General features: G+C 41.2%; 3 protein-coding genes across 4 annotated transcripts in view; 2 read left to right on the forward strand and 1 right to left on the reverse strand.

Annotated features, from left to right (window-relative positions):
* The window catches only part of LOC103824290 (complement C1q tumor necrosis factor-related protein 7), a 395,389-nt gene that overhangs the window by 147,818 nt on the left and 222,770 nt on the right, over window positions 1-24,801 (reverse strand). The gene's annotated exons all lie outside the window — the stretch shown is intronic.
* FGFBP2 (fibroblast growth factor binding protein 2) lies at window positions 1,808-3,865 on the forward strand. Its single transcript, XM_009099597.4, has 2 exons — window positions 1,808-2,719; window positions 3,543-3,865. Exon 1 carries the CDS (start codon window positions 2,116-2,118, stop codon window positions 2,704-2,706), a length of 591 nt encoding a protein of 196 aa, XP_009097845.1. The 5' UTR covers window positions 1,808-2,115; the 3' UTR covers window positions 2,707-2,719; window positions 3,543-3,865.
* FGFBP1 (fibroblast growth factor binding protein 1) lies at window positions 18,847-21,424 on the forward strand. Of its 2 annotated transcripts, none has more exons than XM_009099584.4 (2): window positions 18,847-19,005; window positions 20,297-21,424. In XM_009099584.4, the coding sequence occupies exon 2, from the start codon at window positions 20,322-20,324 to the stop codon at window positions 21,036-21,038; it is 717 nt and encodes a 238-aa protein (XP_009097832.3). In that variant the 5' UTR covers window positions 18,847-19,005; window positions 20,297-20,321; the 3' UTR covers window positions 21,039-21,424. The 2 variants fall into 2 exon arrangements, with proteins under 2 accessions (XP_009097832.3, XP_050829449.1); XM_050973492.1 differs by having other exon boundaries at window positions 18,851-19,005; window positions 20,301-21,424.

Raw genomic sequence — 24,801 nt, forward strand, 5'->3', positions numbered from 1 at the left:
TTGCTATTTCTTCAGGTCCCACAGTTCACTGCTGGCATCCTAGCTTACCTTGTAAAAGGACAATTGTTTTCTGCTGATAAACTGTTTAATCTGAAGCACAGGCAGACAGGACTAAAATGTCAGATTAGAATGAGCCAAACACTTGGTGGGAACATACTAGCTGTAACACAAATATATTTGAGTCCAAGCTTTCCTATTTCTCCTTATCCTTGTGGTTTATTTGTTGTCATGATTATGCTTGAAAAACTTTGAGAATGAGAGATCTGAAGCAGGTATAAATTAAATTTTGAATTGCTTTGGATTCTTCAGCAAATCTAAAAATTCTCAGTGCTGTTGTGCATAACAAAGTGCAAACAATACATTATTTTTTGGCGAATATTAGGAGGTATTTAAGTGCTTGCAGTAGGGATTTGAGGGGGGTAATAAGATTCCTCTGGCTGGCTGGCTGTAGGGTGAGAAGACTCCCCAGAAAACAATGGAAGAGTGAATGGTAAGTCTTAAGTAGGCTTATGCCACTCTGCCTTGAAAGAGAGAGGGAACTAATGGAAAGAAGCTAGAGATGAGGTTTCTGCTAAACATGTTAAGATAGCCATGGAATGGGAAAAGAAAACAAGGTTGTTCTCTCTGACAGATGTTATTTAGTCATGGGAACCTGATGGCACACTGACTGGAAGAACAAGGTTTGGATACCCAGAATGGCTGTTCATATGTCTGCTTCTTCAAGCAGGCAGCTTTCAGGTTACCTGGGCTGCCACAGCAGCAAAGGACTCTTGTCCCTCTTCTATTCAAGAAGCTTTTGTTGTTGATGATGTTCTGCTTTGCCATCTGTGTTAAAAGGAATGGTTTTGCCTTGGTATTTTGTTTAGCACTACCTAGTGAGTGACTAAATAAACAAACTGCTGTTCTGTTCCATTGTATATGGCCAGTCTTAAACCCAGGGTTTCCAGCCCCCCCACAGTTACTGCAGCATACCTAAACAATCCAATAGCCCTTTCCAGGAGCTGGTCAGGTCAGGCTGGCTGTGGCAGGTATGTCTGCCTGGTGGGGGTCTCACTACCCAGAAAAGTACTGTGGATTGCCATAGCAGGGGAGGGATTTATCCTCATGACCTGAATGCTAAGGGAGTTACAGTGATGTTTTCTTAGCTCTGTTTTTAGTTAGTGCAGCAGAAACTGCTAGGACAGGATCAGCACTACAATATTTCTGTTCTCCTGCCTTTGTTTTATGGCATTTTTACAGCTCACTTGTTACACAGAGGAAAATATCTATTTTAAAAAAAGAAAGTGATGAAGTGCAAATACCTGTCTGACATGCTCTGTGCTCTGTTCCCTGCTGCTGAGAACCATGATAAGTTAGTTCTGCTGCCTTGCTGTGTTGGCTGAAAATGACTGGTGATGTGAAAATGATGATAAAACTTCCAGATGTTTGGTATTTTTTTAGACCGGTAATACCTTATTTTGCTTAAGCTTTATTTCTTTTCTATGTGTACATACATGGCTCAAAGAATGTGCAGTTGATCCTTCCATGCATCCCCAGTGCATGTCGTGTGTGGACAACAGGAAGAGCTAAAGTTGCATTTTTACTGTGAAAATCCACAGAAAGCCCATTCCACAAATCAGGTTTTTAACCAGGACACTTACACTACCAGGACATTTATAATCATCCAGATGCAGAGATTGCTTTGGTACTTCTATCTTTTTTTACTTTGATATAATCTTACAAGCTCTAGCATGAAGATAGCTATAAAGCAGCTGGAGAATGGAAAATATCTGTTAAAAATCAAATATGACATGTTCATCCTGGATAGGAATGTCCTTCTCAGTTATACAACTACCGTTCTGTATTTTAACTGCATTTACAAGACCTGTCTTGTTACCTTCTTGGGAGTTCACACTCCCAAGGTTATTTGACACTCCCCAGGCTATAAATTATGGGCATTTGCCTACTGAAGTGTGATTTATTATTTTTATAAAAATGCCCAGCCCTTACATCCTGTGTTTAGCTGGAAAGTAGCTTCTTTGTGCACCAAGACTTTAAATTGTGAGCAGCCATTTACTTACTGCTTTTACTTCTTTGGATCGTGTTGTTCAAGGATCTCGGTTCACTCCTCTCACCATGAAGAGTTTTGTTCTCATTTTCCTCGTTGTGATCTGTGGCATGGGAGGACTGGGACAGAAGCTGAAGCCAAAGAAAAGAAGCAATGGTGAAGAAATCAAATTTCGGACTAAAACCAAAGATGTTTGCACAATAACCACGAGTGGTGATGACGAGGAGATGAAACTTAGAATTGAATGCAGAAGCCAAGGCATGTCCTACTGGTGTGAATTCACTGGCAAGCCATCAGTCTGTCGTGCTTTCAGAAATAATCCAAAGATTTACTGGAATCAGATCGCTGCAGAACTCAGAAAGGTCCCGCACGCTTGCGAATCCATGGAAGTGTTGAAGATCACCATGTGCCAAAAGGCTCCCCCAGAGGCTCTCATGAGGCAAATAGCTGCTGGTATGGAGCCAGAAGATCCAGCAAACCAGGAAAAATCAGTGCAGAAAGCTTCCATTCCTATGAGAGAAGCATGGCAAAACTCTGACCTAGCCCAACATGGTCAAGGGTCTGAAAATGAAACAGAAGCAATGAAACTGGCACGGGAACACTGCTGGGAATCTCTGCATGGTGTCTGCTCCTACATCATTGGCATCCTTAGGGGTTAAGGATTTGCTTCAGGTAAAACTAAGCTGGAACAACAGCAGAATATACCTATGAGTAATTCTGTTCTACAGTTTTATTTTGGGGGCTCCAGGATGTGGACAGGGAAGTGCTAAGCTCTCTTGCTAAAATCTAACGTTACAAGGCTTTTGAGGGGCTGGACAGCTTAAATTTCCAGTGATCCATATTGGTTCAGGACTCCTGTACAGCCTCCTGTGAGGTCTTCAGTATGTACTGAGATGTTTGCCTTATCTGTTGTTAATCTATGGTACTTCAGTTCTAACTGTTTGAACTGGGCTAATTTTTGCCTTCTGTCACTCCTTCCCTCTTGTGCCGCCTTCTGGATTTACGCCAGGGAAGTACAATAAGTAACAAATGCATCATATCCAGCCAAATGCATCAGTTAGAACAAACTACATTCAGAGACTGAGGGAATAAAGCTTATTCATCAAAACTGCTGGTTAATAATGAAATATTTTAATCTAAAAAATTAGTTCATAAATCCCTTTCTGAAAACCCAAGTGGACTGTCTTGGTTTGTGAGTCTGTTACTGTAGAGGATCACATGTAGGCACTTGTTTGGTAAGTCTCAGGTTTTCAGCCAGCATTTAAAAAGGCATAGCCCTTTACTGCAGAAGTGATTGGTTTTATATCCACTTCTGTTCCAGCTCAGAGAGAAAGCCAGGAGCTGATAAGTGGACCTGGCAGACTTGAAAGAAATGGGAGTATATGCAGTATGAGCTGGCAAGTGTTTAGGCTGTTAATGATAATTTATGCCTAATTGCCTAATACAGCAAAGTGACTAATTTTCTTTTTTTTTTTTTTTTTGTTTTGTTTTGCAGAGCAGTGATATTACAGCTGAAGAAGGGTCCTTGCTGCATTGTAATAATTTAGACATAAGAATTTTGGCCAAAAATCAGTAATTTCTATAAATCTTTTATCTGTTTTCTTTTTAAAGAAAAAATGAAACTTTTAAACAGCTCTGAAAAATTCACAAAGCTGGAGTGACTGTGCTTAAAGTGTTAGGATGAACTAACTGCCCTTAGGCTTGTTACACACCTGGGTGTACTGCATTTATGTAACCTAGGATCTTCTTGACCTTTAATAGGTTTTTGTGGGTATTGACTTGCTTCAGTTTGTTAGAGATGAAAGCTGTTAATGATGATACAGTTAGTGCAAACAATAAAAATATGTTTTTTTGAAAAGGTACTTGGTGTGCTTTCTTGAAATTTTAACTGGTGCTGTTTGTATAAAGTCACAGTATTTGACAATTTATTTCTTAAGAGATTGTTGGTAGAATGTGTAAGAGAAATTAGAGGTCTGAGTCACTGCTTTCCCACTGTGAACAAGTTTGCATGAATATTAATACTTTCAATGTTATGGGGTTTATATTACAATAATGAGTTTCAGCCAGCAGGAAAAAAAATACTGCAGAAATAAGAGAGTAATGTAATAATATCTTTCTGAACATAGCAAATGAAAATTGTTCACCAGTGATGGATTTGCAGAGTTCAGTGCTACCAGGACCTGTTAGTGGTACTATTAATGTTTGGTTTCAGTAGATATTCTGAAAAGTAACTTGGCAATTTGGGCACTTGCCTAAATCTTCTCAAAAAACAAATCAAGATCTAATGGTCTGTTGTCATATTACAACACGGTCATGTTCAGATTATTATTTAACAATGATCCCTTTTGTTCCTAAGTGAGCTTCACAGCAGGGATGTAACTAGAAATTCTTCAGACTGTAGAATTTAATAGTGCTCTATGTTTGCCTTGCAACGTTTCTGCAAGGTATTGTTGACTCAAGTACTTCTCCAGCTTTACTCACAGATTTGTAATTTTCACTATACAATTCCAGACCATGATTGTCCAATCATTAAATTTTATGCCTTGTACCAAAAAACTTGAAATCAATTACTTTCACCTAACCTCTTGATATTTATGGAAAAGAATAGCAAGTGATGAACACAGGATCAGAGCAGAAGGTTGCATGTACAAGGCAGAAATATCATTTGAATGCAGATAAAATGTGTAAGCTGTATTTTTCTCTGTCATTAATCCAATGTGGTTAATTTTCACTCATGATCTCAGTTACCATTGCCAGGCTCTTGTGCTGTGAGTAAAAAATGTAGTACACCTACTCACCTAATTCTGTCATAGAAATTAATATAATTGTCTGATTTGCAAACATGCACAATGTGCCAAAGTGATATTAGGGAACTGTTTGCAATGTTAAGGGAAGGTTGTGGGTTTTCTTGAGTTTTCTTGGGTTTTTCTATTCTTTTAAATATTTTTAAACTCCTGTTACATATGATGCAAAATCCATTCTGCAGAGTGAGTATTTCGCAGTAGTATCCACAGCACTAATGACCTCACAAATGAGACAGTGACTTGCGTTGGGAGAAATCTGGGACAATTGTTCACCCACCATACTGTTGGTGGGAGAAAAGAAGAGGTTTAATCTGTTCACCAAAAGAACATTTTCCCCTTCATGCCATCTTCTCTTTGTGTACACAGTGAGCTCAGGAGGCAGCAGAGTTGTCTGTCACTTTGAAGAACTGCTGATATAGTCTAAAATGTGTGGCCATCACTAATTGTGCTCAGCAGAGGACAAATGTCACACACCAGCACGCTGTTTCCCAGGGAGCTTGTGTGTCATTTCAGTAGAGCAGGGCTCTGCTGCAAAGGGCTCCCTGCACTGTGCTGCCTGGAATGACCACCTCGAGTTTCACTGTTGAAAGCAGAAATCCAAGTCTTGCACCAAAGGCCCCCCACTTGACAAAATGCTTTTTGTAACATACTCAGGACCATAGTTAAGCACCACATTTTAGAAAGAGGCGAAGGTGATGCATGCCATGGATTGCATTTCATTGACAATGCTGTGCAATCCTCAGCAAGTCACTTGAATATAATCTTGCTTTCAAAATGTTTAGAAATTGGATGTTAACTGAAATGCCCCACTTCAGTGTAGCAGCACTGTGACTGTATTGGCTACATCACCATTTTATTTTGTTTAGCACCAGACAGTCATGACATTTCAGTTTCCTTCTGAGTATGAAAGTGCTATTCATTGATGAAAGGATGAATTGAGAAGTGTTTGTGGTGAGTTTAGTGCAATTTTGGGTACCTCATGAATGCATGAAACTTGCTGTTTCATTCCTTTTAGGTGAACTAGTTAGTTCTGTATATGTAAGGAGCAGCAGACAAAAAAGCTTGTCTGGATTCCTGCAGGTGGGGAGACCATTGATACCCAGGCCTGCTACTTCTGCTGATAATTCAGTGCAGTGTGAGGTATCCACCTCCTTCAGAATCCTCATGTTTAGGTTTCCAGGGAAGTACTGGAAGTACTTCATATTCTCAAGTACTTGCTATTTTGATAATGGAAGCCTCCAAAAAAAAAAAAAAAAAAAGCAAAGTCTAGCATTTGGAGAACCTGTGTATGCAAGGATGTGTATTTGACACACTTAGTTAAGATCCAAAAAAGGCTGGGGTCTAATGGAGGGCTATCAAGATGGTCAGGACTGAAGCAGCCTCCTGTGAGAAAAGGCCAAGGGAATGGGTTTTGTTCAGCCTGAAGACTTGGGGAGGAACTTAACAGTCAACCCTCAATCCACATGAGAAAGCTCTAGAGAAAACAGAGCCAGGTTCTTCACTGATGTGTGTGATAGGAGAAGAGATGCTGGTCAAAAATTCATAGAGGTGAGGTTCTGATTGAGTGACAGGGACAACATAAAGAGGATAAATTCAGGAATGGATTCCTCAGAGCTGCTCTGGAATCTCCATCTGTGGAGCTTTTTCAAGACCCACTGGACGAAGTTTAAAGCAACACTCTGAGTTGATGACAGCTACGCAGTAGTGCACTCTGGTGTTTTCTGAGAGAATTGGTTTGGTGTGTTCTCTGGTCATTCTTGCATTGTATGCAGCATTGGGTTCTGCATTCTTGATTTTTCAGTAGATGTCACAGTTAATATGGCATTGATTTTAGGGAAAGATACCTCTCACAAAAAGAAAAGGGAAAGACTAAAATTTCCCATTTCCCACTGCTGTTCCTATTTCTGTAGAAGCTTTATTGTTGTCTCTTCTTTTCTGTTTCTCTTGCTGTTGCCTTTCCCAGTCTCTGCTTTCTTCTTGAAAGAGGAGTCAGTCACACCACAGGAGATTTTTTTTGGATTTCCCTGCTTTTCCCCTTACAAATAAGAATTGTTCTAATCAGACTTCACAGATCATTTTACAGTGACAAAAAGTATGTGGTACATACATAGAAGTGGTATATACAAGAACAGGAGCAGGAACTCAGAGTGGAGGAGGTGCAGTCAGTAGAGGACAGGACATTGATGTTATCTCACAGACATGCTGTTTACTTTCCCATCTTGAATACAAATTCAACTGCTTGAATGACAGGCAGGAGGCCAGGTCTGGCTTTCCAGAGCAGCAATGCTGCTATATGTGCAGAGCAAGAATAAAATTAGGCAGATGTGTGATGTGGAGTGGAAGTTGGTGTTCCCCTCCCTGCCCTCCTCAGCAGGTTATGGAACTGTTTGTGTAACCACTGCTCACCTCTGGCCTCCCTCCCAGGGTGGCTCCTGCTGCCTCAGGGCTCACAGTGCTTGGAGTCAGGAAGGGAAACAGAGGTGTCCTTTTAGATTCTGCTGGCTGCAGATGTAAAAAACCCTGCATTGCTCTGTCACTGCTGTTGTGGCCCGTAAAAATTAATGTGCTGGTGGTGACACTGGTCGTCCCTTTATTTGTCTTACTGGTGTGACATGAGGGCACTCCAACAAATGCAGCTGTAATGAAGTGCCTATGGACTAGGCTAGAAGATCCACAAGGAAGGAAATGGTGAGCAAAATTCAGGCTCTGACCTCTCCATTTCCTCTGCCAAACAGCCCAGCAGGAGGGCAGGAGTCCTGCCCCATCCTCCCCTCTCACCCCACTCCGAGGGACGAGCAGACAACATGGGTGCTCTCAGAGAGGTACTGAGATGACATCCTGCTTCTTATACTCCAGAAAGTTACCATGGGTTTAATATAAATCTCCCATCTGAATGCAGCAGTGTTTCTCTGGTTTAGTTAAGTTTATACTTAATTAAAACCATTACTCTTCACTTCTTTCTGTTCATCGGCTTAAATACAATGATTTGGAGAAGGGACAAAAAGCTGATAAGGAGAGGAACAAAAATAATTTTTAAAACCTAGTGGGTTTATATTTTAAAAAAGCTTTGTACAAATACTAAGCAGCTAGTCTGGAGTAGCTGGCTCAACAGAGAACACATTGATGGGTTACCAGGAAAGGGATTTTGATGATGCCAAGGTTTCACTGATTATTTCAAAACTAAAATTTATAAGTGTCTATACGGCAAGAAGACAGCAATGAATAAAGTGGCTTTTGCCCTTTATACAATGCTTAAATAAATTATAGTTTAAATTATTTTGTGAGTTAATTTCATGAGTTTTGTTGACCTTCAAAAATCTCTTTTTGTCTTTTCAGAAGCTGTCCAAATGTTACAGTTTTTATTCTTGATCCTGTCTGGTGTACCCCACCTCACCACAGCACTGGGTCAGCCATTGAGCCCTTTTCTGGTGTAGACCATACAGAACCCTTCAGTCCTAGTTCAGAGCAGTTTTAGACTTTTAGAGGTGCTGAAATGAGGCAGGTCTAAGGGTACTTTGCTGAGCTCAATTAGACTGTAAAATACCATTGTCAAAGGGAATTGGGTAGCTCCATTTATTTTCAGATCTGGAGTCAAATCCTGACCTAGCACCACTGTGTTCACCACTAAACCGTATCCCCAAGTGCCACATCCACATGGCTTTTGAACACTTCCAGGGATGGGGATTCCACCACTTCCCTGGGCAGTCTGTACCTGACCTGTACCTGTACCTGTCTGTACCTGACCAACCTTTCAGTGAAGAAATTTTTCCTAATACCCCATCTAAACCTCTGGCAGTACTTGTGGCTATGACCTCTGGTTCTGTCACTTGTTACCTGGAAGCAGAGGCCACCCCCCACCACCAGCTACCACCTCCTTTCAGATAAGTCTGAAGAGTGATAAGGTCCCCCCTGAACCTCCTTCCTCCAGAATAAACATCCTCACCTTCCTCAGCTGCTCCTCATGGAACTTCTGCTCCAAACCCTTCCCCAGCTCTGTTGCCCTTCTCTGACAGGCTCCAGCATCTCAGTGTCTTCCTTGCAGTGAGGAGCCCAAGGCTGAACACAGGATTTGAGGTGTGCCCTCACCAGTGCCCAGCACAGGGGGACAATCCCTGCCCTGGTCCTGCTGACCACACTGGTGCTGGTGCCAGGTGCCTTTGGTCTTCTTGGCCCCCTGGGCACAGCTGGCTCAGTGTGGCTTCTTCACTCACTGTCAAACAGCACCAGGCAGCTTTCCAGCCCCTGTGCCCCCAGCCTGTAGCACTGCCTGGGGTTGTTGTGACCCAAGGGCAGGACCTGGCACTTGGCCTTGTTGGACCTCACAAAATTGGGCTTGGCCCCCTGATCCAGCCTGTCCAGATCCCTCTACAGAACCTGAAGTCATTTGGACTGCATCATCAATAGCAGACATATAATACTCACTATCCAGTAATTAAAGATGGTTTTAAATAGTCTAGGACTCAGATTCTGAAGGCTGTGGATGAGCAAAGTGGGAAGTGGATGGGAAGGCTGTTCTTTAACAGATGCAGCTTTCAGCCCTGTTCCCAGCCAGCAGGTTTGTTAACAAGGATTTAGGACCTCTTTACCCACACACAGGAGAAAAGTCCCTGATATCCCTGATGGCATGGAGTAGGACATAGATGGAGATTCCTCTACAGGCACAGAAGAACAAATAGAATTAAAAATGACAAAAAGGTTATTTGGTGCATTCATGTGATTTCAGAGGGGAAAGTGGTAATTTAAACTGGAATTGGAATTGTAATGCTGCACCTTCAGCAGTGGTATTCTGATGCACTGCTTTTCACCCATTTTCAAAAAAGTTCTGGCTGAAAAGGACTGAATTATTCTAAAAAAAGTTCTAAATATTTAGAATATTGCTAGCTCTCTGCAAAACCATTAAAAAAGTATTAATACCTAATGTTTATGATTATTATTTTCTTGTCTGCTGATGGTCTCCACATGGAGGAGCTGTAGAGTTAGAAATGATCCAAGAAAAAACAGAGACGTCATGTCTTCTCTAAGTTAACTGAACAACTCCCAAATCTATCATAAATGTTGAAGTGTGTGCATCCTTTCAGCTTTTGCTGACCCTAACAAGTTGCACTAGAACTTGGAAAGATGGATTGGGAAACTTTTTTTACTTTTTTACTTTGGCTTCTATTCACCACATACCTGAACCTGCTGAGATCACTAAAATGAGAATGGCAAATGAGCCTTTGTGCTTTCTCTGTGCCTTCAGAGGGTTGTGTCAGATGTGGAAGTGCTGAGAGCTGCCAGCCCACACAGCAGCTGTGAAATGCAGACCTCTGTGGCCTTTATTCTGCCTTGCTGAGCTTTCAGCAGGAGTTTTCAGAGCCCCTTCCAGATGTGAGCTCTGGAGCCTTACAGCTCATACTGTGCTTCAAGGATAACCCAAGGATCATGGAGGGTAAGCTTCATGGCTAATCCTGCCAGTGGACAGGTCAAATTTTGGGGCTGACATGCTGACATGGCCACGTTTTCTATGTAGCTGAAGTAGCTTCTTCAAAAGAAGAAGGAATAATCTTACTCAGTGAAATTGTAGTCACAACTGTGACTGCACCTTCCTGCTGTCTTTGCTGGGGTAATGCTGTGGTTTAGGAGCCAAGGCAGTGTCAGTGCAGCTTGGACACCTGTATTTTTAGTGACAGGAAAGTTCCAGAAAAGTTCCAACCCTGTGTTGGTTCCTTTTCACCTGGAATCCACTGAAATAAAAATTCCTGTTAGTTATTTGCAGGATTTAGGTTTCTGTGATGGCTGACCCCAGGCATCAGTGAAAGCTCCCACAGCCACTCACTCTCCTTCTCCAGTGGGATGGGGAGAGAAACAGAGAGGAAGGAATGTGGGTAGAGATAAATACATTATAATAAGTGAAGGGAAAAGGGGAGAAACAACAGCAAGTGATGCAAAGACATTTTCTTTACACCTCCCCCAAGCAGGCTGGTGCCCACTAATTCTCCAAGCTGGGTTACTCTAGAAGGACAACCCCAGTTTTGCTGCTGTGGGCAGCATCACACAGCATGGAATATCCCTGGGGTCAGCTCTCCTGGCCCTGTTCCTCCCCTGTCTCTGGCATACCCCCAGCCTTCTTGCTGGAAGGGGGCACAGTGAGAAACAGAGAAGGCCTCTGTGCTGTTCAGTGACAGCTAAAACATGGGCATGTTGTTAGCACTGCTCTAGTCACTGATGTAATCACAGCACCATATGGGCTGCTATAAAAAGCTACATCCATCCCAGCCAGACCCAGAACAGTCTCCTACACCATAAAGTCCCTGGTTTCCTTTCCTCTTTCCTGGTTTCCTTTTCCTGGAACAATTTCTTGGTTCCTCTTTCCATTTTCCCACTGTACTTAAAAAGTGGGCATGAAATGAGTGTTTATTCCATAGCAAATCTTGCTGTGCTTGGAACCAGTCCTAAAATTATAAGGCAGTGATGAACTCAAGAGAGTTTATGCAGTATGGTTTCTTAGTCAAGGTGGAACCATCCATTCCTCTCTCTCCACACAGAATATGCACCTGTCTTTTCAACAAATATACAAATAAAACCACTAATATTAATGACTATAACAGAAAGAAAGAAGTTATTCAATGCATATATATTATGTTGTGTTGTTATTTTACGTTCTATTACATTATATTATATATATAATATAATATATGCTGTATATATATGCACATATATATTTATTGATACAGCTTAATTTATTTACAGACAAGCTTTATAGAAGGGTCATGAAAGTAGATGAAGACCAGAGTTATCACTGATAGAACTACCAGACTTTTGAAAGTCCATGTATTCTGACCAGGACTGCATTAGGGGAAAACTAGAAAGGAAATCCAAGTGTCTTTGATTTCTGAAAGTAAAAGGTTCAGATCACATGTGGTTTACAGATCAGACACAACCTCAGAAGAAGCTGTCAGCAGCTAGGGAAGAATGTCTCTCTATTATACCACACCTTGGCCTGTACACACTCTGTCTTCAACTCCATTTATGTTGGTCCCTGTGTCACTTTGCAACAACTTCACAGTGTGGAAGAATTTCTCCGCTGGTCTAGTGCTGAAATTCCATACTTCCTTTGATGATCTTGGTTCCCCTCACCTAGGCAGGATCAATTTGTATTCCTGCTGTGTCTACACAAAGTAATTCAGTACTGACCAGTGCAGACATCACAAAAAAACCCTAAAAAAATACCTGAGTAATTTAAAATTCCCACTAAGAAAAATAGATCTTACCTTTATGAGAAGCTGAATTATAACTAGAAGAGAGCTGAATCTCATTTCTTACCTTCATCTTCGTGAAGTAACTCTGCAAGTATTGCCTTCATGCAAAAATGTTTTTCTGCTTTTCAGCTGGAAGCATGTGGGTTCCTTTTCACTGCGGTGCTTTAAAGAGAGCTCAGGCACTCGTGACAGCTGAGAGAGGTTGCAGCAGCACCAGGCTCAGGGCTCATGGCAAGCAGGACAAGGCCTTGTGTTCTAGTGATTCTGTCTGATGGTTTCATGCCTTGTGTCCATTTCTGCCTTCCCATAGTTGCTCGATTTGCAATTACCCTGAGCAGACTAAAGGCAGTCACTAATTTACAATGGCATCTTGTTGTCATTTTACTCACTTTATCTCTCTGTAAGAGACCCATCCTTTGTCTGATTGTATTTCTGAAGCTTTTCTGGTCAGAGAGGCTCTTGCATTGCTCTAAGCTGTGGAAGTCTTAGCAGACCAAGACAGCAATCAGTCAATAGTTTTTTCCCCTGGCTGCCAAACCATCTTGGGCATGCCCTGAATATCATGAATCTGTGCTAACATATCTAGTAGCCAACCTGCTCAAATAAAACCACTGGACTTTGAAATGACTGTTCCTGGAGAATCTTTAGCTGTGCTTAAGGTAGAGAAGTGATTAACTTGTATTAGAGCCAAAAGTAAATGAAAATATACAAATTCAGGTTTTGAGGCTAAATTCTTCCAGATATTGGAAAAGTCACTATGAATCACATTTCAGTCTAGTAGCCTTTTATTTCATGTTACTTTTACTCTGAGATTTTTTTTCTTTCTATATAAAATATATCTCAGGTGTTCTGTGAAAGATAAATCCTGCAGAAGAAGCAAAAACAGTTGTGGGGTTTTTATCTATCAAATACAATCTCTTATTTGGTGATCCTGCAGCATTATCAGAAACAAATTCTTAGGGTCTGCCTAGATTTGGATCTATTTAGTGCCAACTCTTGTGCCTTGTATACCAACAATCATTCCTATCATGGCATCAGCATTTAATGTCCTGTATAGAAGAGGATAATCATGTTTATTTAATGGCAAACATTTATACCTCTTTGAATTGTTTCAACGCCAAGGCAAACTTTCTTTAAGGTCGGTCTGACATACTTCCACAATAAAATTAAGGGAGAGGAGACATCTCAAATTTCCCTTGTTTGAATTCAGAAGGCCTCCTCCTGCCAAGGCAAAGCCCTTTGTAAACTCCATTTAGCATCAAAACTTTGGGTCTTCTGTTTAATATTCAGGATTTTTTCTCTGTATTATCTTATTAAACAGGAGGAATTTCCTCACTATGCTCCATCACGGGCTTGGGTCTGCTTGAATTAGTCAAAACCAGTTGTATTTTTGTGGAAACCCTTCTGTCCTTGCCTACAGAGACAGAGCAGTGCTCTGCAGGTCTGGAAGGGAGCTCTGCCTGCTCCAGCTGCCCCTGACAGCGTGGGCAGTGGCAGATGAACAACTGCTGGCTGCCCCACCTGAGCTGGGAGCCAAGAGGGCTGCACCTCTGCTGAGCAGGGCCTGGGGGCAATCAATGTCAGGATCTTTTAATCAGAATACTGCCAACATAATGCATCATGTAAATAAAGAAACACTACAAGTAAAAACTGCTGGCTTCATAGATGAAGAAGGTAAACAGTAACACTAGACTTAAAAATGATGGATAAAATTATTAAGCTGTTAGTTTATCACTTAGAGATAACCACTATATGAAGCAGCAGTTTTCACTCAATTTATTAATGTTTGGGGAATTTAGTTCTTAAATGCAAAAGTGAACCTCTGCATGAACTGGAGTTTGCTACAAAATAACCTTACTATTTAATCTTGTAAATTGCTTTTTTTTATTAGCTTAAAATATAAAGCAGTCATTTGATTTCTGTTGTTCTGTGATTAACTTACAGTTAACACTCGTTTGAATTAACTAGTGTTTGTTTCTTTTTATTTGGGTTTCATGATATTGGTTTTTATTTGGATGCTGTTCTGCCAAATTCACTTGTCAGTTTTGGCCAGTTTGTGAAGTAATTGGATAGTGTTAAAATCTCATTGACACCTCAATGATGTCTTTTTTTCCTATTTATTTAACTAATATGAATTTAATCCCAGGTCAGAAGTAACTGAAAATTGTTCACTGATGAGTTTGCTTCCATTTCTTTCAAATAATTGTGCCTCCATGTAGAATAAGTAATTAGCAGAGCTCAGTGCACTGAAACCATCACTGCATTTTAAATTAAACAGCCACTTCCAGAGAAAGGAAGCCTATTCCAGTAGGCTGTGGAATAATTTTCTGAAGTGTTGGGCAGAGGCAGCGAGATGCAGAAGAGCTGGTGAAGGTGTCACTGCCTGTGTGAGCAGTGTTTTACTGCTGTGTAAAAGGGCTGCAGCACTCAGGGCTGTTAGCTTCCTGCCTTTTGTTACTCCTCAACTCACACCACCAAGCAGGAAACCAAGTTACAGTTCCTTGCCTGGAGCTTGTTTACCTAGGGATAGGAATGATCACAGTCACTGTAGAGGTGACTGCACTGGGAGGTAGAGGTGGGGCTGCCACATCTGTTCCTTAACACACCTGGTCCTTCAGCAGGTATTCCTAGGGAAATGATGAGCACCTACAGCCTGGGCCTCGTGGTATTTGGCTGGTGAACAGCACAAGAAGAGGCTGCTTGGTTTGAATTACAGTGAGAATTCCATATTGATGATGTGTGTGCCTACACAACACCAATTGATGCAGGACAATACTGATGGACCTTAATTTGAAATGTAAGTAGCTCTTCACATCACTGATCCTGGGTCTGTTTTAATTCACTCTGCCTGAGCTTTTGCACAGAGAAAAGCATCTTGTGTCCACATTTATGACTGACAAATAGCTGATATTCTATGGAACCTTATTTTTAGGTGGTCAGAGGAGTTCAATCAACCACTTACTATTCATAAATTAAATTAAAGTTTTACTGTTTGTATATAAAATTAATTTTTATTCTGTGAGGAAAAGCTATGAATGAACAGGGGCCTCTTGATGTCACAGGGATGACACCACAAGAAACTGAAGTTTGCAAATAAAGTGCCACTGCAACTAATAGTATAAGTGATAATAATTCCCTATATAAAAATACCTATATGTGGATAATATTTAAGCAGCAATAAGAACTAACTGGGAAAATATTATGCTTCTTCCACACCAATGAATCATAGCTAGGGATAAGGATAAAACCTCTTCTTCTCTTTGCTTAAACAGGAGAAATTAATTATTGATTTCATTATAACAGTTCTGATGAAAAACTAAAGATGCTAATTACCTGTCTGAAGTTTCAGTCAAGACACAGGAGTATCTCTGGTCTGAGATTCTCCACACAGAATTTACACTGGGATTTGGATATCCATGTTTGTAATTCTTGATGACTATCTCTATTTGCTAGTGTTGCCAATTTTTTCCTGTGCCTTTTGATTTTAATAACTAAAAAGCTCTCCATAAGTTTTACCTTGCCAAATCAGCTGTTCAGGTTTGCCATTTGTTGCACAGATCAAATTGTCTTCTGATGAATTGCCTGCATTGTTTGTTCTGGGGCAAAACTGTGCATGCAGTTTACAAGCAAACAGCATTTCAGCTCAGCAAAGGGCACACTAAGGTGTATTTTGAAAAGTGCATGACAGAAAGCAAAAAATGCTTTTTTTGGAAATCATATTATAAACAGGTTTTTTAGGTGCTAATTAAGCATCTAAGAAATTGAGCTCATACTTTAATTTTGTGTACTTTCTTTTAAAGATGAAAATTGAAGGAAGTGGCTGTTCTGATCACCTGATAGCACAGCTCCCAGAAGGATTTCTGAGGTACAGGATGAATATGTGCTGTATGCCCAGGTAGGTAGGAGACATCCACAAAACATCAGTTCATATCTAATAATAACCAAAGAAACCAAAAAGATATTCTGAGGGCATAGAGGTAAAACTCCCTGATGTCCAGACCAACCTCCATAGGCTGAGGCTGTTTTTCATGCACCTAAATGTGTAAAGGTTGGTTTACTGAGATTTTGAAATCATCTAAGCAGGTCAGGCAAGAGCTCCAGCTGGCTCCAGACAGATTATCTCAAAGATGAGAGTGCCCATGTCAACAAACACTTGACTGCAGAGCTCTACAGAAGATTCTGCACACTACAGACAGGAAGAGCTGACATGTGCAGCTTGCCAGGGAGCACCAAAGGAGCAGAGAGCAGCCTTTGCTCTGCCTGTCCTCCCCCATTTTTGTGAAGCAGGCTCATATGTCCTATTGACAATGGAGCAGCTGAACTGACATTGACATTGAAACTTGTTTTGCTTGTCAAAGCCATCAAAACAGGGAATTTTGGAAGCGATGAATGGTGGAGTGCTTAAATATTTTCAATACCTTGTGGCTAGTTTCACCAATAAATGGCATTTTGTAAATACAGAGAAAAAAAATTGTTGCACCATCATCTATAAGAAAACTCCCTTTCCAGGTGAAGAACAACTGGCATCTCCTAGTGAATGTCTCTGAGAAACTGTGTGACAGAGCTGGAACAGAAACCCATAGCTCCTTCCTCTAAATCATGTGCTTGGCCACATTTCCCATGGCTCTTTAATGCTTGTAACCTTCCTCCCTTACCTGTCTGGACACACAGTTCAGCTGCAGTAGGATGGTGGTTTGGTGAGGTTTTTGGCTTGGTGAGGGTTTTGGCTTTGGCAGTTCCTTGCCAAAAGAGCAGCTTGCTCAAAGCTCTTCTAGCTGAACCCATCCCCTCGTCTGTCAAAATATTTCTATTTACAGTATGCTTACCCAAGCAATCAGGCATGTTAAAACTGTACCTAAATTAGTGCCAGAACATGAGGTTAGCATGGCCCTTTCATTTTATGCTGTCCCCAGGGTAATTAGCCCTGATGAGAGGCTCATTAGCTACAGCACACAGCCACACAAATGCAGCTGCACAGTTTTGAGGGTCCCAGCTAAATACTAAACGCTCCAGATGGTACTGTACTACTATGTGGTATTAATTTAGGATTCCTGGGCATGACAATGCCTTACTTACCTCTTGCATTGTCCTACTTCTCTGATTCCATTCCACCACACATTATTATTTATTTTCTGATCCCTGAGTCATCCCTGCCCCTAATTCACCATCCCTTGCCAGTGTTAAATACAAATATTTCACATTTAGTGGACTCTTGCAAATAGTTTCATACATACTCATGCCAATCAAAAGTGCACAGGGCACATCTGATGGCTGAACTCAATCAAAAAGCAGACATATCTTGGGAGATAGTCCTGATATACTGATCAAACCCTTTGGATTTCAAGCAAATGCATCCCATTCACTGCATTTCTGTTCTGCACGTGTTGCAGAATTGCACTTTTTCTTCCTAATTTTTGTTTGTGATTTTTTAAAAGAAATTTAACAGTCTCCTCATTGCCAAACCAGTCTAGACAATGTCTTGCCTATAGCTCTGTCCCTTTACATTCCATTTATACTGGATGGGAAAGAACCAAATGGGAATACCTGTCTATATCTTACACCAGTTTCTGCTTTTCTCTCTTCTGGCATCCTTCTTTTATTCTGATATTCCCCAAGCAAGTACAAGAAATGCCTCTCATTTCTTCAGTAAAACCATCTGAAGCAACAAAGCTACAAAGAGCGATGCCTATCCCAGCTCTGAATGTGTTTTTAGATTTATCTAATGCTTTTTCTTTCAGTCTGGTCCCATAATGATGTAACCCACATCTTTACCCACACAAAAGCTGGCAGAGAGGGGGAACATAGATCATTGCTGTGCAGCTGAACCTTAGACCTCTGTGTCGCTAATTCTGCAGGAGCTTGAATTTGTTTCTGACTTTCATGCTTATGAACCCTGTCCTAAATGCAGTCATACAGTCAGAGAAGCCTAGAATGGTTTGGATTGGAAGGGACCTTTAAATACCATCTGCTCCAACCCCCTGCATGGACAGGGAACCTTCCACTAGACCAGTTTGCTCAGAGCCCCATCCAGCCTGACCTTGAACATTTCCAGGAATGGGAAGTCCACACCCTCTCAGGTTAACCTATCCAGTGTCTTGCCACCCTTATCAGAAAAAACTTCCTTCCTCATATTTTATCTAACCCTAACCTCTTTCAGTTTAAAGCCATCACCCCTTGTCCTATCATTACATGCTTTGTACAAAGTCCCTCTCTGGCTCTCTTGTAGACCCCCTCTAGGTACTGAAGGGCTGCTGGAAAATCTCACTGGAGCCTTCTCTTCTCCAGGCTGACTCTCCTGCCTCAGCCTGCATTCACAGGAAAGGTGCCCTCTGATAAACTTAGTGGCCCTCCTCTGGACTAGTATTCCTTACTACTCAAATAGTTGCTTATTTTGGGTGTTTGAAGTTCTTCAATACCATTTTTTTGTGACACAGGGTAATGAAAAGTTCGAAAGATAACTTTGAAATGCTTTGTGGAATTGTTTTCATTATCATTACAAAATTCTGCTAAACACAATGGTAGTGCAACATGTTGAGGGCATTGCAGGAGGCATCCCTCAAGAGCTGGTAAAACACATTTTAGAGAAGCTCATGATCAGACAAAGTTCTTATCATTGTTCAGGAGCAGGGAAGGACCTGGCTAAAGGAACACCTAAATTACACAAGCTCACTTTGCCACCCCATAGTCAGGCACGTTTTTCTGTACTGGGAATGAGAACTGGCACTCTTCCAGGGAGGTGTGTCAGAGGTGAGTGAACGTGGCCCTGAAGGATCCCATTGTGCTGGAACAGCCTTAGGAGAGCAAAGGTGTGTCCCTGCCTTTTTAAACACCGCTGCTCTTCCAACAGCTCCCACTCTTCTGAAGGAGGGGAATTGCACCAGGAGCTGTGTTTGGGTGTCTCCCAGCCCTCTGCAAGGTATGCATTTCAGTTATCTTCCTTTTGCACTGTCCCACTTGCAGCAGAAGCTAACTGTGAAATCCTTGTCCATTTTAATGTTATTGTTTGCTGTGTTTGCAACAGAACTGTGAATGCCACATGAGATTCCCTAAGGAGGGGCTCATGGAATGAAGATTTGTGTATAGTACAAGGCATGAAGCAAGTTGAGTAAGAACTAAGCAGAGCCTGCTCATATAAGCTGCTACCTGTGTATTCTACTTTCTAAATTCATGTAACTAAATATATTTGCAGATCACTGAATGTTGAAAGAAATTCTTCTTTATTAGCCTGGCTGCACATTCATTCTGCTTTCTAACACAAAAACTATGATGGAAACATCTCAAAAATACATTTACGGTTTAAACCCCTCTTTGATTTAAACCCCTCTTTGATCCTGAAAGCTGCTTTATAAAGGCAAACACCTACAGAAATAAGCATGCTCTGTGCAGATGAAGGTAGCACCTTGATAATAATTTGCTAATTAGCCACATTTCAAAACTAAAGTTGCACATTTATCCCTGGAATTGGTGGCTTTAAACACAGCCCAGTACACTGCAGGTTATCTTCAACAGCAAAAAGGTAGTTCTGTTTGTCTAGCAGTCAAGGTGGAAAAGAATACATCAATAGTTTTTGCTGTCTGGAAAGACAACCATAACCAACAAAGACAACCATTTCTTTCAGACCAAATTTCAAATACTGGCATAACCAGTGAATTACAAGGATTTTCAGGATGCCTACAAAACAGTTTTCCTCAACTTGAAACAAACAGTTTCCTTTCTGTCTGGCATATTTTTGAAGAATTGCCAGAGGTTGGAGTCAAAAATGCTTATGAGTCATTTTACAAAATGGGAGATGGTGGGAACAACTGCTTTATAGTTATAATTTAAGATATCCACCTGAGATTGACAAATCCAAGGTCCAAATTTCTTCTCTGACTGCAGAAAAGATTTTAATTAAGGTACCTCAGTCACTGGGCAGTAGCATGTCTGGGCAGTGATTCTTCTGTTCCCCATTGCCCAGATAACAAAGTAACTGAAAATACCATTTTGAATTACCCTTGTAAGAGGTTACTCCACAACCTCTTACACGGGGAATTCATAATGGTATTTAAACCAGGTATTGTTTACACACAGGACAGATCACTCTGCTGATAGCATCACTTTAATAGGTACCAAAGTGCAGTGCAATGCCATGTCTGAAAAACTTCAACTGTCAAATGTATTACAGCATTAAGTGAAAATGTTTCTTATGGTTTTGTTTTGCTTTGAAGACAGATACCAAGCAGGACAGAGACCATGAGGATCAAAAGCTTTGGGCTCCTTTGTGTGTTGATGCTGGTCTCCCAGATGCTACTAGCCAACTGTGAAAGACAGAAGGAAAGAAAAAAGGGAAGACAAGGCATAGAACATGGTGGAAAAAAACAAAAGGAATCTAACCAAGGAAATGAAAAGGGGCAGAGGTCAAAAGGAGGAAAATCATCTCCTAAAGGCAAGTTTGAAACCAAGGAAAATGCTGAGTGCACCTGGTCAGTGATGGACACGAAAGCTGTTACTGTGCACGTGCAGTGCAAGCACGGTGACAGGGAGTTCTGGTGTGAATTCTCTGGAGACCCTTCTGGCTGTGCACAGTATGCAGCAAACCAGAAATCCTACTGGAAACAAGTCTCCCGGTCTCTAAAGAAGCAGAAGCAGATTTGTCAAGACCCCAAAAGTGTACTAAAATCTAAATTATGCAGGAAAGGCCCACGAAGTGCTCACCTCAGGTTGACTCACTCCAGCCTACCAACAGCAGTGGGTCCTGCCAAAGAGAACACAATGCATCACACAAAAGAAGCTGTTCAGACTCCAGCAGATGCCTCTGTGACTAAAAAAAGGCTAGAACACAGTCCTCAAGACTGTGTGGAAGATGTAGATTACATTGACCAGAAAAAGGTGGCTGAGGAATACTGTCCAGAAGGCTTGCTTTCCTTCTGCAACTTTTTTATCACAATGGTCCAAGACAAACGATGCTGAGGAGGTGTTTCTAAAGCTCTGAACCATGAAAGCCTGGTCTCTTTTAAGTCACTGCAAACCATTCCAGATTTTATTCCCATGTTTCATAGTGTATATAAGCAAGAAGGAATATATTTTTCTGATTTTGTATGTACACAACAGACTACCACATTTGAAGATGTTATAGATGCTGTGTGCTCACAGATTGCTACCCAGTGGATGTGTTACCAGTGGATGTTACACACTCTGTGCAGAAGTGCATCAGTCATCTCCTTGGCCCTCTTTGAGCTGTGCTAGCCAAAGTGATGAACTCAGTGCCATGCACTTCTTGGTTATGTACAATGCATTTGTACCTAAAAATTATTAAGAAAAATAAACTTCAAAATACATTAAAAGTATTTCCTCTCTCTGTGTTTTACTAGATTTCTCTATAAGTGCTAAACATTTGTCAAAGAATGATCTTCCACAATATCTAGGTGAAGTGTTGTTTAAAAAGTAGTTTTCAAAATACTTCTGCAGCTTTCCAGACTTCAGCTTTGGACAGCGAGCTACATTATCATTAGATTTTCGTCATTGTAGTAAGGAAGGGCAAAAAAATGTTCTGGATTGTCAGTAATTGTGCAAATCTTCCTTTTTTAATCTCACCAAAGGATGCCAGAACACTTTGACAACACCAATTCCCTCTTTTCTCCTACAGTCTGAAGCACATTGTACAAACTTTCTGCTAGGTAAACTGAGGCACGGGGCTGGAATGAATTATTCAGGCTTGTACAGAGGCCCAGGGCTGGATCCCTTACTCAACAAATAAAGAGCTCATATTCAACACTGCCTGCAGGGTTTTTGAAATTCCATATTCTTTTATTTTTCTGTGTGGAATATTTTTCTGTTCATTAAACTAATATTTTTCTGTTCATTAAAATTCATCTGTGTTAAAAACCCAAACAAACAAACAAACAAAACCCCACAACATAAAAACCCCCCACAAAACTCCAAGAACAAAGATTTTAGAAAATGTAAAGCTAAATAATGACAACTGGTCTTTGCTAATTTTTGAAAATTCAGTTGGAAGAACTGTAAAATCCAACTTAGACTTTTCTTAAATACAGCTTACACTTTTCTTGTGGATCTGAGCACAGAAGTATGGTCTTCTGCTAGTGATCCACTTGAGGAAACTTGAAATTTCATGAAAAACAATTTCCCTGATAATTTCTAGCAAATTAAACCAGCATTTCTGTCTCCTGAGATAATATAGCCTGTTTTCTTCTGTTAATATGTCATTGCTAGAATAGTTTTAAGATGGGTAGTTATGAGTTGAATTTGGGATGCTGCTGTTAGTCAGACAAACTGTGTTTGACAAGGATTCAGATGTATTTCACCAAGTAAAAATAGCAAAAAAAGAAGAGATTCTTCCTACTAAAGTTGTAGTCTCTGAATGCCCTGTGGAAACACTGGCTGTTACCAGGCCATGCAGGGTGAATTTGGTTGGACTGGTGCCCACAGCAAAGCAAAATTCCATTAAAAAGGGGCATCAACACAAACACCTGTGAGGCTGGAAGACAGAGCCATTTCGGTGCCAAGCAGGGTGGGAAAACAGCTACCAGCTCTTTATTATCAGGGGAGATCCATCAATGCTGAAAGGGCAGGCCAATTGCAGCTGCTAGACACTTTGTGTGTTGGCCTCCACCCCTTCACCTTAGGAGATGACTGAGATAAGAAAGTCAAAACTGCAGAGGAAGTATTTGGAGCTTTATTTGGCCCAAGAAATTATACACTTTTATTTGGCCCAAGCAATCATACACATACACAATCATACCATTATTACTGTCTACCCTGGTATCCAGACACCTTTCTAGTAGTTCCAGATTATAACCAGAGCACTGGGCAGGCCTGACTTAAGAGGCTTACTTGCTCCAGATAGTTTGGAAAACATCCAACCCTCCCTCCCTTAGCTGCTGTTCCTCTGGGGAGCACTAAGGTGAGGACTTGGTTGCCTGAAGCACGATCACTCTGCTCTGGGATGCCAGAAGACACTGCTCTCCCTCTGGCTGCCAGCCAGCCAGGCACACTGGGCCAGTGACATATCCCAGAGCAAATTCCAGCCAGGGATTCCAGAGCTGTGAGTTACATCTCCATGTGCAGGACTGTCAGCACCTGGACCCACGTGCTGGAGCTGCACCTTCCTCTCCAGGGATGCGTTACATTTCTTCTGCCTTATCTTCTTGTTTCCATTCAGGGCTGACTTTTATCTTCATGTGTGGCTCCTTGCAGGAGGAAAACATGCTCATTCTCAGCAGTTCATGGGTGCATTTCACCTTCAAGGCAAGCAGTTGTGCAAGGGCAGAGTGGAGCACCAGCAGAAAAAGGAGATCTCTGTGCAGCCTTTTCCTCAGAAGGTGGGCTGTTGTGGGAGTGAACATCTCAAAACTGGAAGTATGGAATTTTTTACCTCCACAAGAGTGTAGTTTTGAAAGTTTTTCAGAAGGGTGCATGTCCGAATAGCAGGGTCTGAGGCAAAATATATCAGGAGTCTAATTTATTACAGCCTGTTCTATGATTGTACTGACCACAACTCTGTGCTCTAAGGTCCCATTGCAGCTGCCAAGCCCTGTGTTTTTTCAGACAACATCCACAAAGCAATCACTTAACAGCAATCCCATATGAGTCTTTCTTTGGGGCTTTAGAGAGTCACTAAAGTCAGTATGACTTTGGTGATTGTGGAGTCAAGCTACTTAACATCAATAAAACATTTCCTGGTATTGTTCATCTTAGGACCTCTGCTGGTGATGAAAAAGTTCACAGCTGAGCTCAATTCTCTGTCTCTTTGTCCCAGGTGCACCAGTTGTCCTTGTGCCAGAACTTCATGTTTGAAGAACTTGATGGTAGTGACTTTTCTAAAACTTTTTCTAGCAGGGCAGGCAGGACTGCAGCGAAGGAGAACAATGAATGGGTTTGAACTCTGAGTGCATGGGCCAAGTCCTCAGTCCCACCACACTGAAATTCTGCAGTCTCAGCCTGCCTATGTTAGTGTGACTTATGGGAAAATCAGCCCTATTTCACACCTGGGGAAACAAAGCACAGGAAGGCCGCATGACCTTGGCAATCATGGGAAGAATATCAGAGGCTGGATCAGCTACCAGACAGAGGTCTGGAGTTCCTGTGGTTTCCTTCTCCCATGCCTCATGGTTAGACCTTTCTGCACAAGAACTGCATAGATTTTTTCTTGATGATATCCAGCTAACTTCTAGATATTTAAAATTATTAGGAGTATCTTGGTGAAAAATTAATTTACTTTCTCTGCAATATAGTTTGTTTTCCAGACAGTCCTGGGTGTTATAATTTGAATATCTAGTTGGGAAGAAAGACAGAACTTTTGAAGAGAGGAGCCTCATTTTAGCTTCAGAGATAAAGCTTCAGGGGGTTTCTTTTCTAGATGGTGGATGATCTTTTTAGATAGACCCAACCCCCACATACTCCTGCAAATTCTTAAATTCTCCTCAAACTTAGAAGAGTCAAAAGATCAATTTTATTTTAAAAAGAGAAGAGGCAAATTTGGAATTTTCCCAACAGTCATCTCCTAACATATGATGGTTTTATCTGGAAAAAGTTACATATTTCTTTGTATTCACTAGGAAATGGGAAGACATTGTCAATGCCAAGCAAATAGCTCTGGCAGTGCAGCACTACTTAAGAATCTGTAAAACTGCAGCTCCTTCAAAGTTTTATTCATTACTATTTACTGCAGTGTATTTTATGCCCACTTTCACACACAATTTCATTTGAATGA

This window comes from Serinus canaria, chromosome 4, assembly GCF_022539315.1.
Source record: "Serinus canaria isolate serCan28SL12 chromosome 4, serCan2020, whole genome shotgun sequence".
NCBI classification, from domain to species: domain Eukaryota; kingdom Metazoa; phylum Chordata; class Aves; order Passeriformes; family Fringillidae; genus Serinus; species Serinus canaria.

Excerpts from the sequence above, each read along its gene's own strand:
- FGFBP2 (XM_009099597.4), top strand. The coding sequence starts at position 2,116 with ATGAAGAGTTTTGTTCTCATTTTCCTCGTTGTGATCTGTGGCATGGGA.
- FGFBP1 (XM_009099584.4), top strand. The coding sequence starts at position 20,322 with ATGAGGATCAAAAGCTTTGGGCTCCTTTGTGTGTTGATGCTGGTCTCC.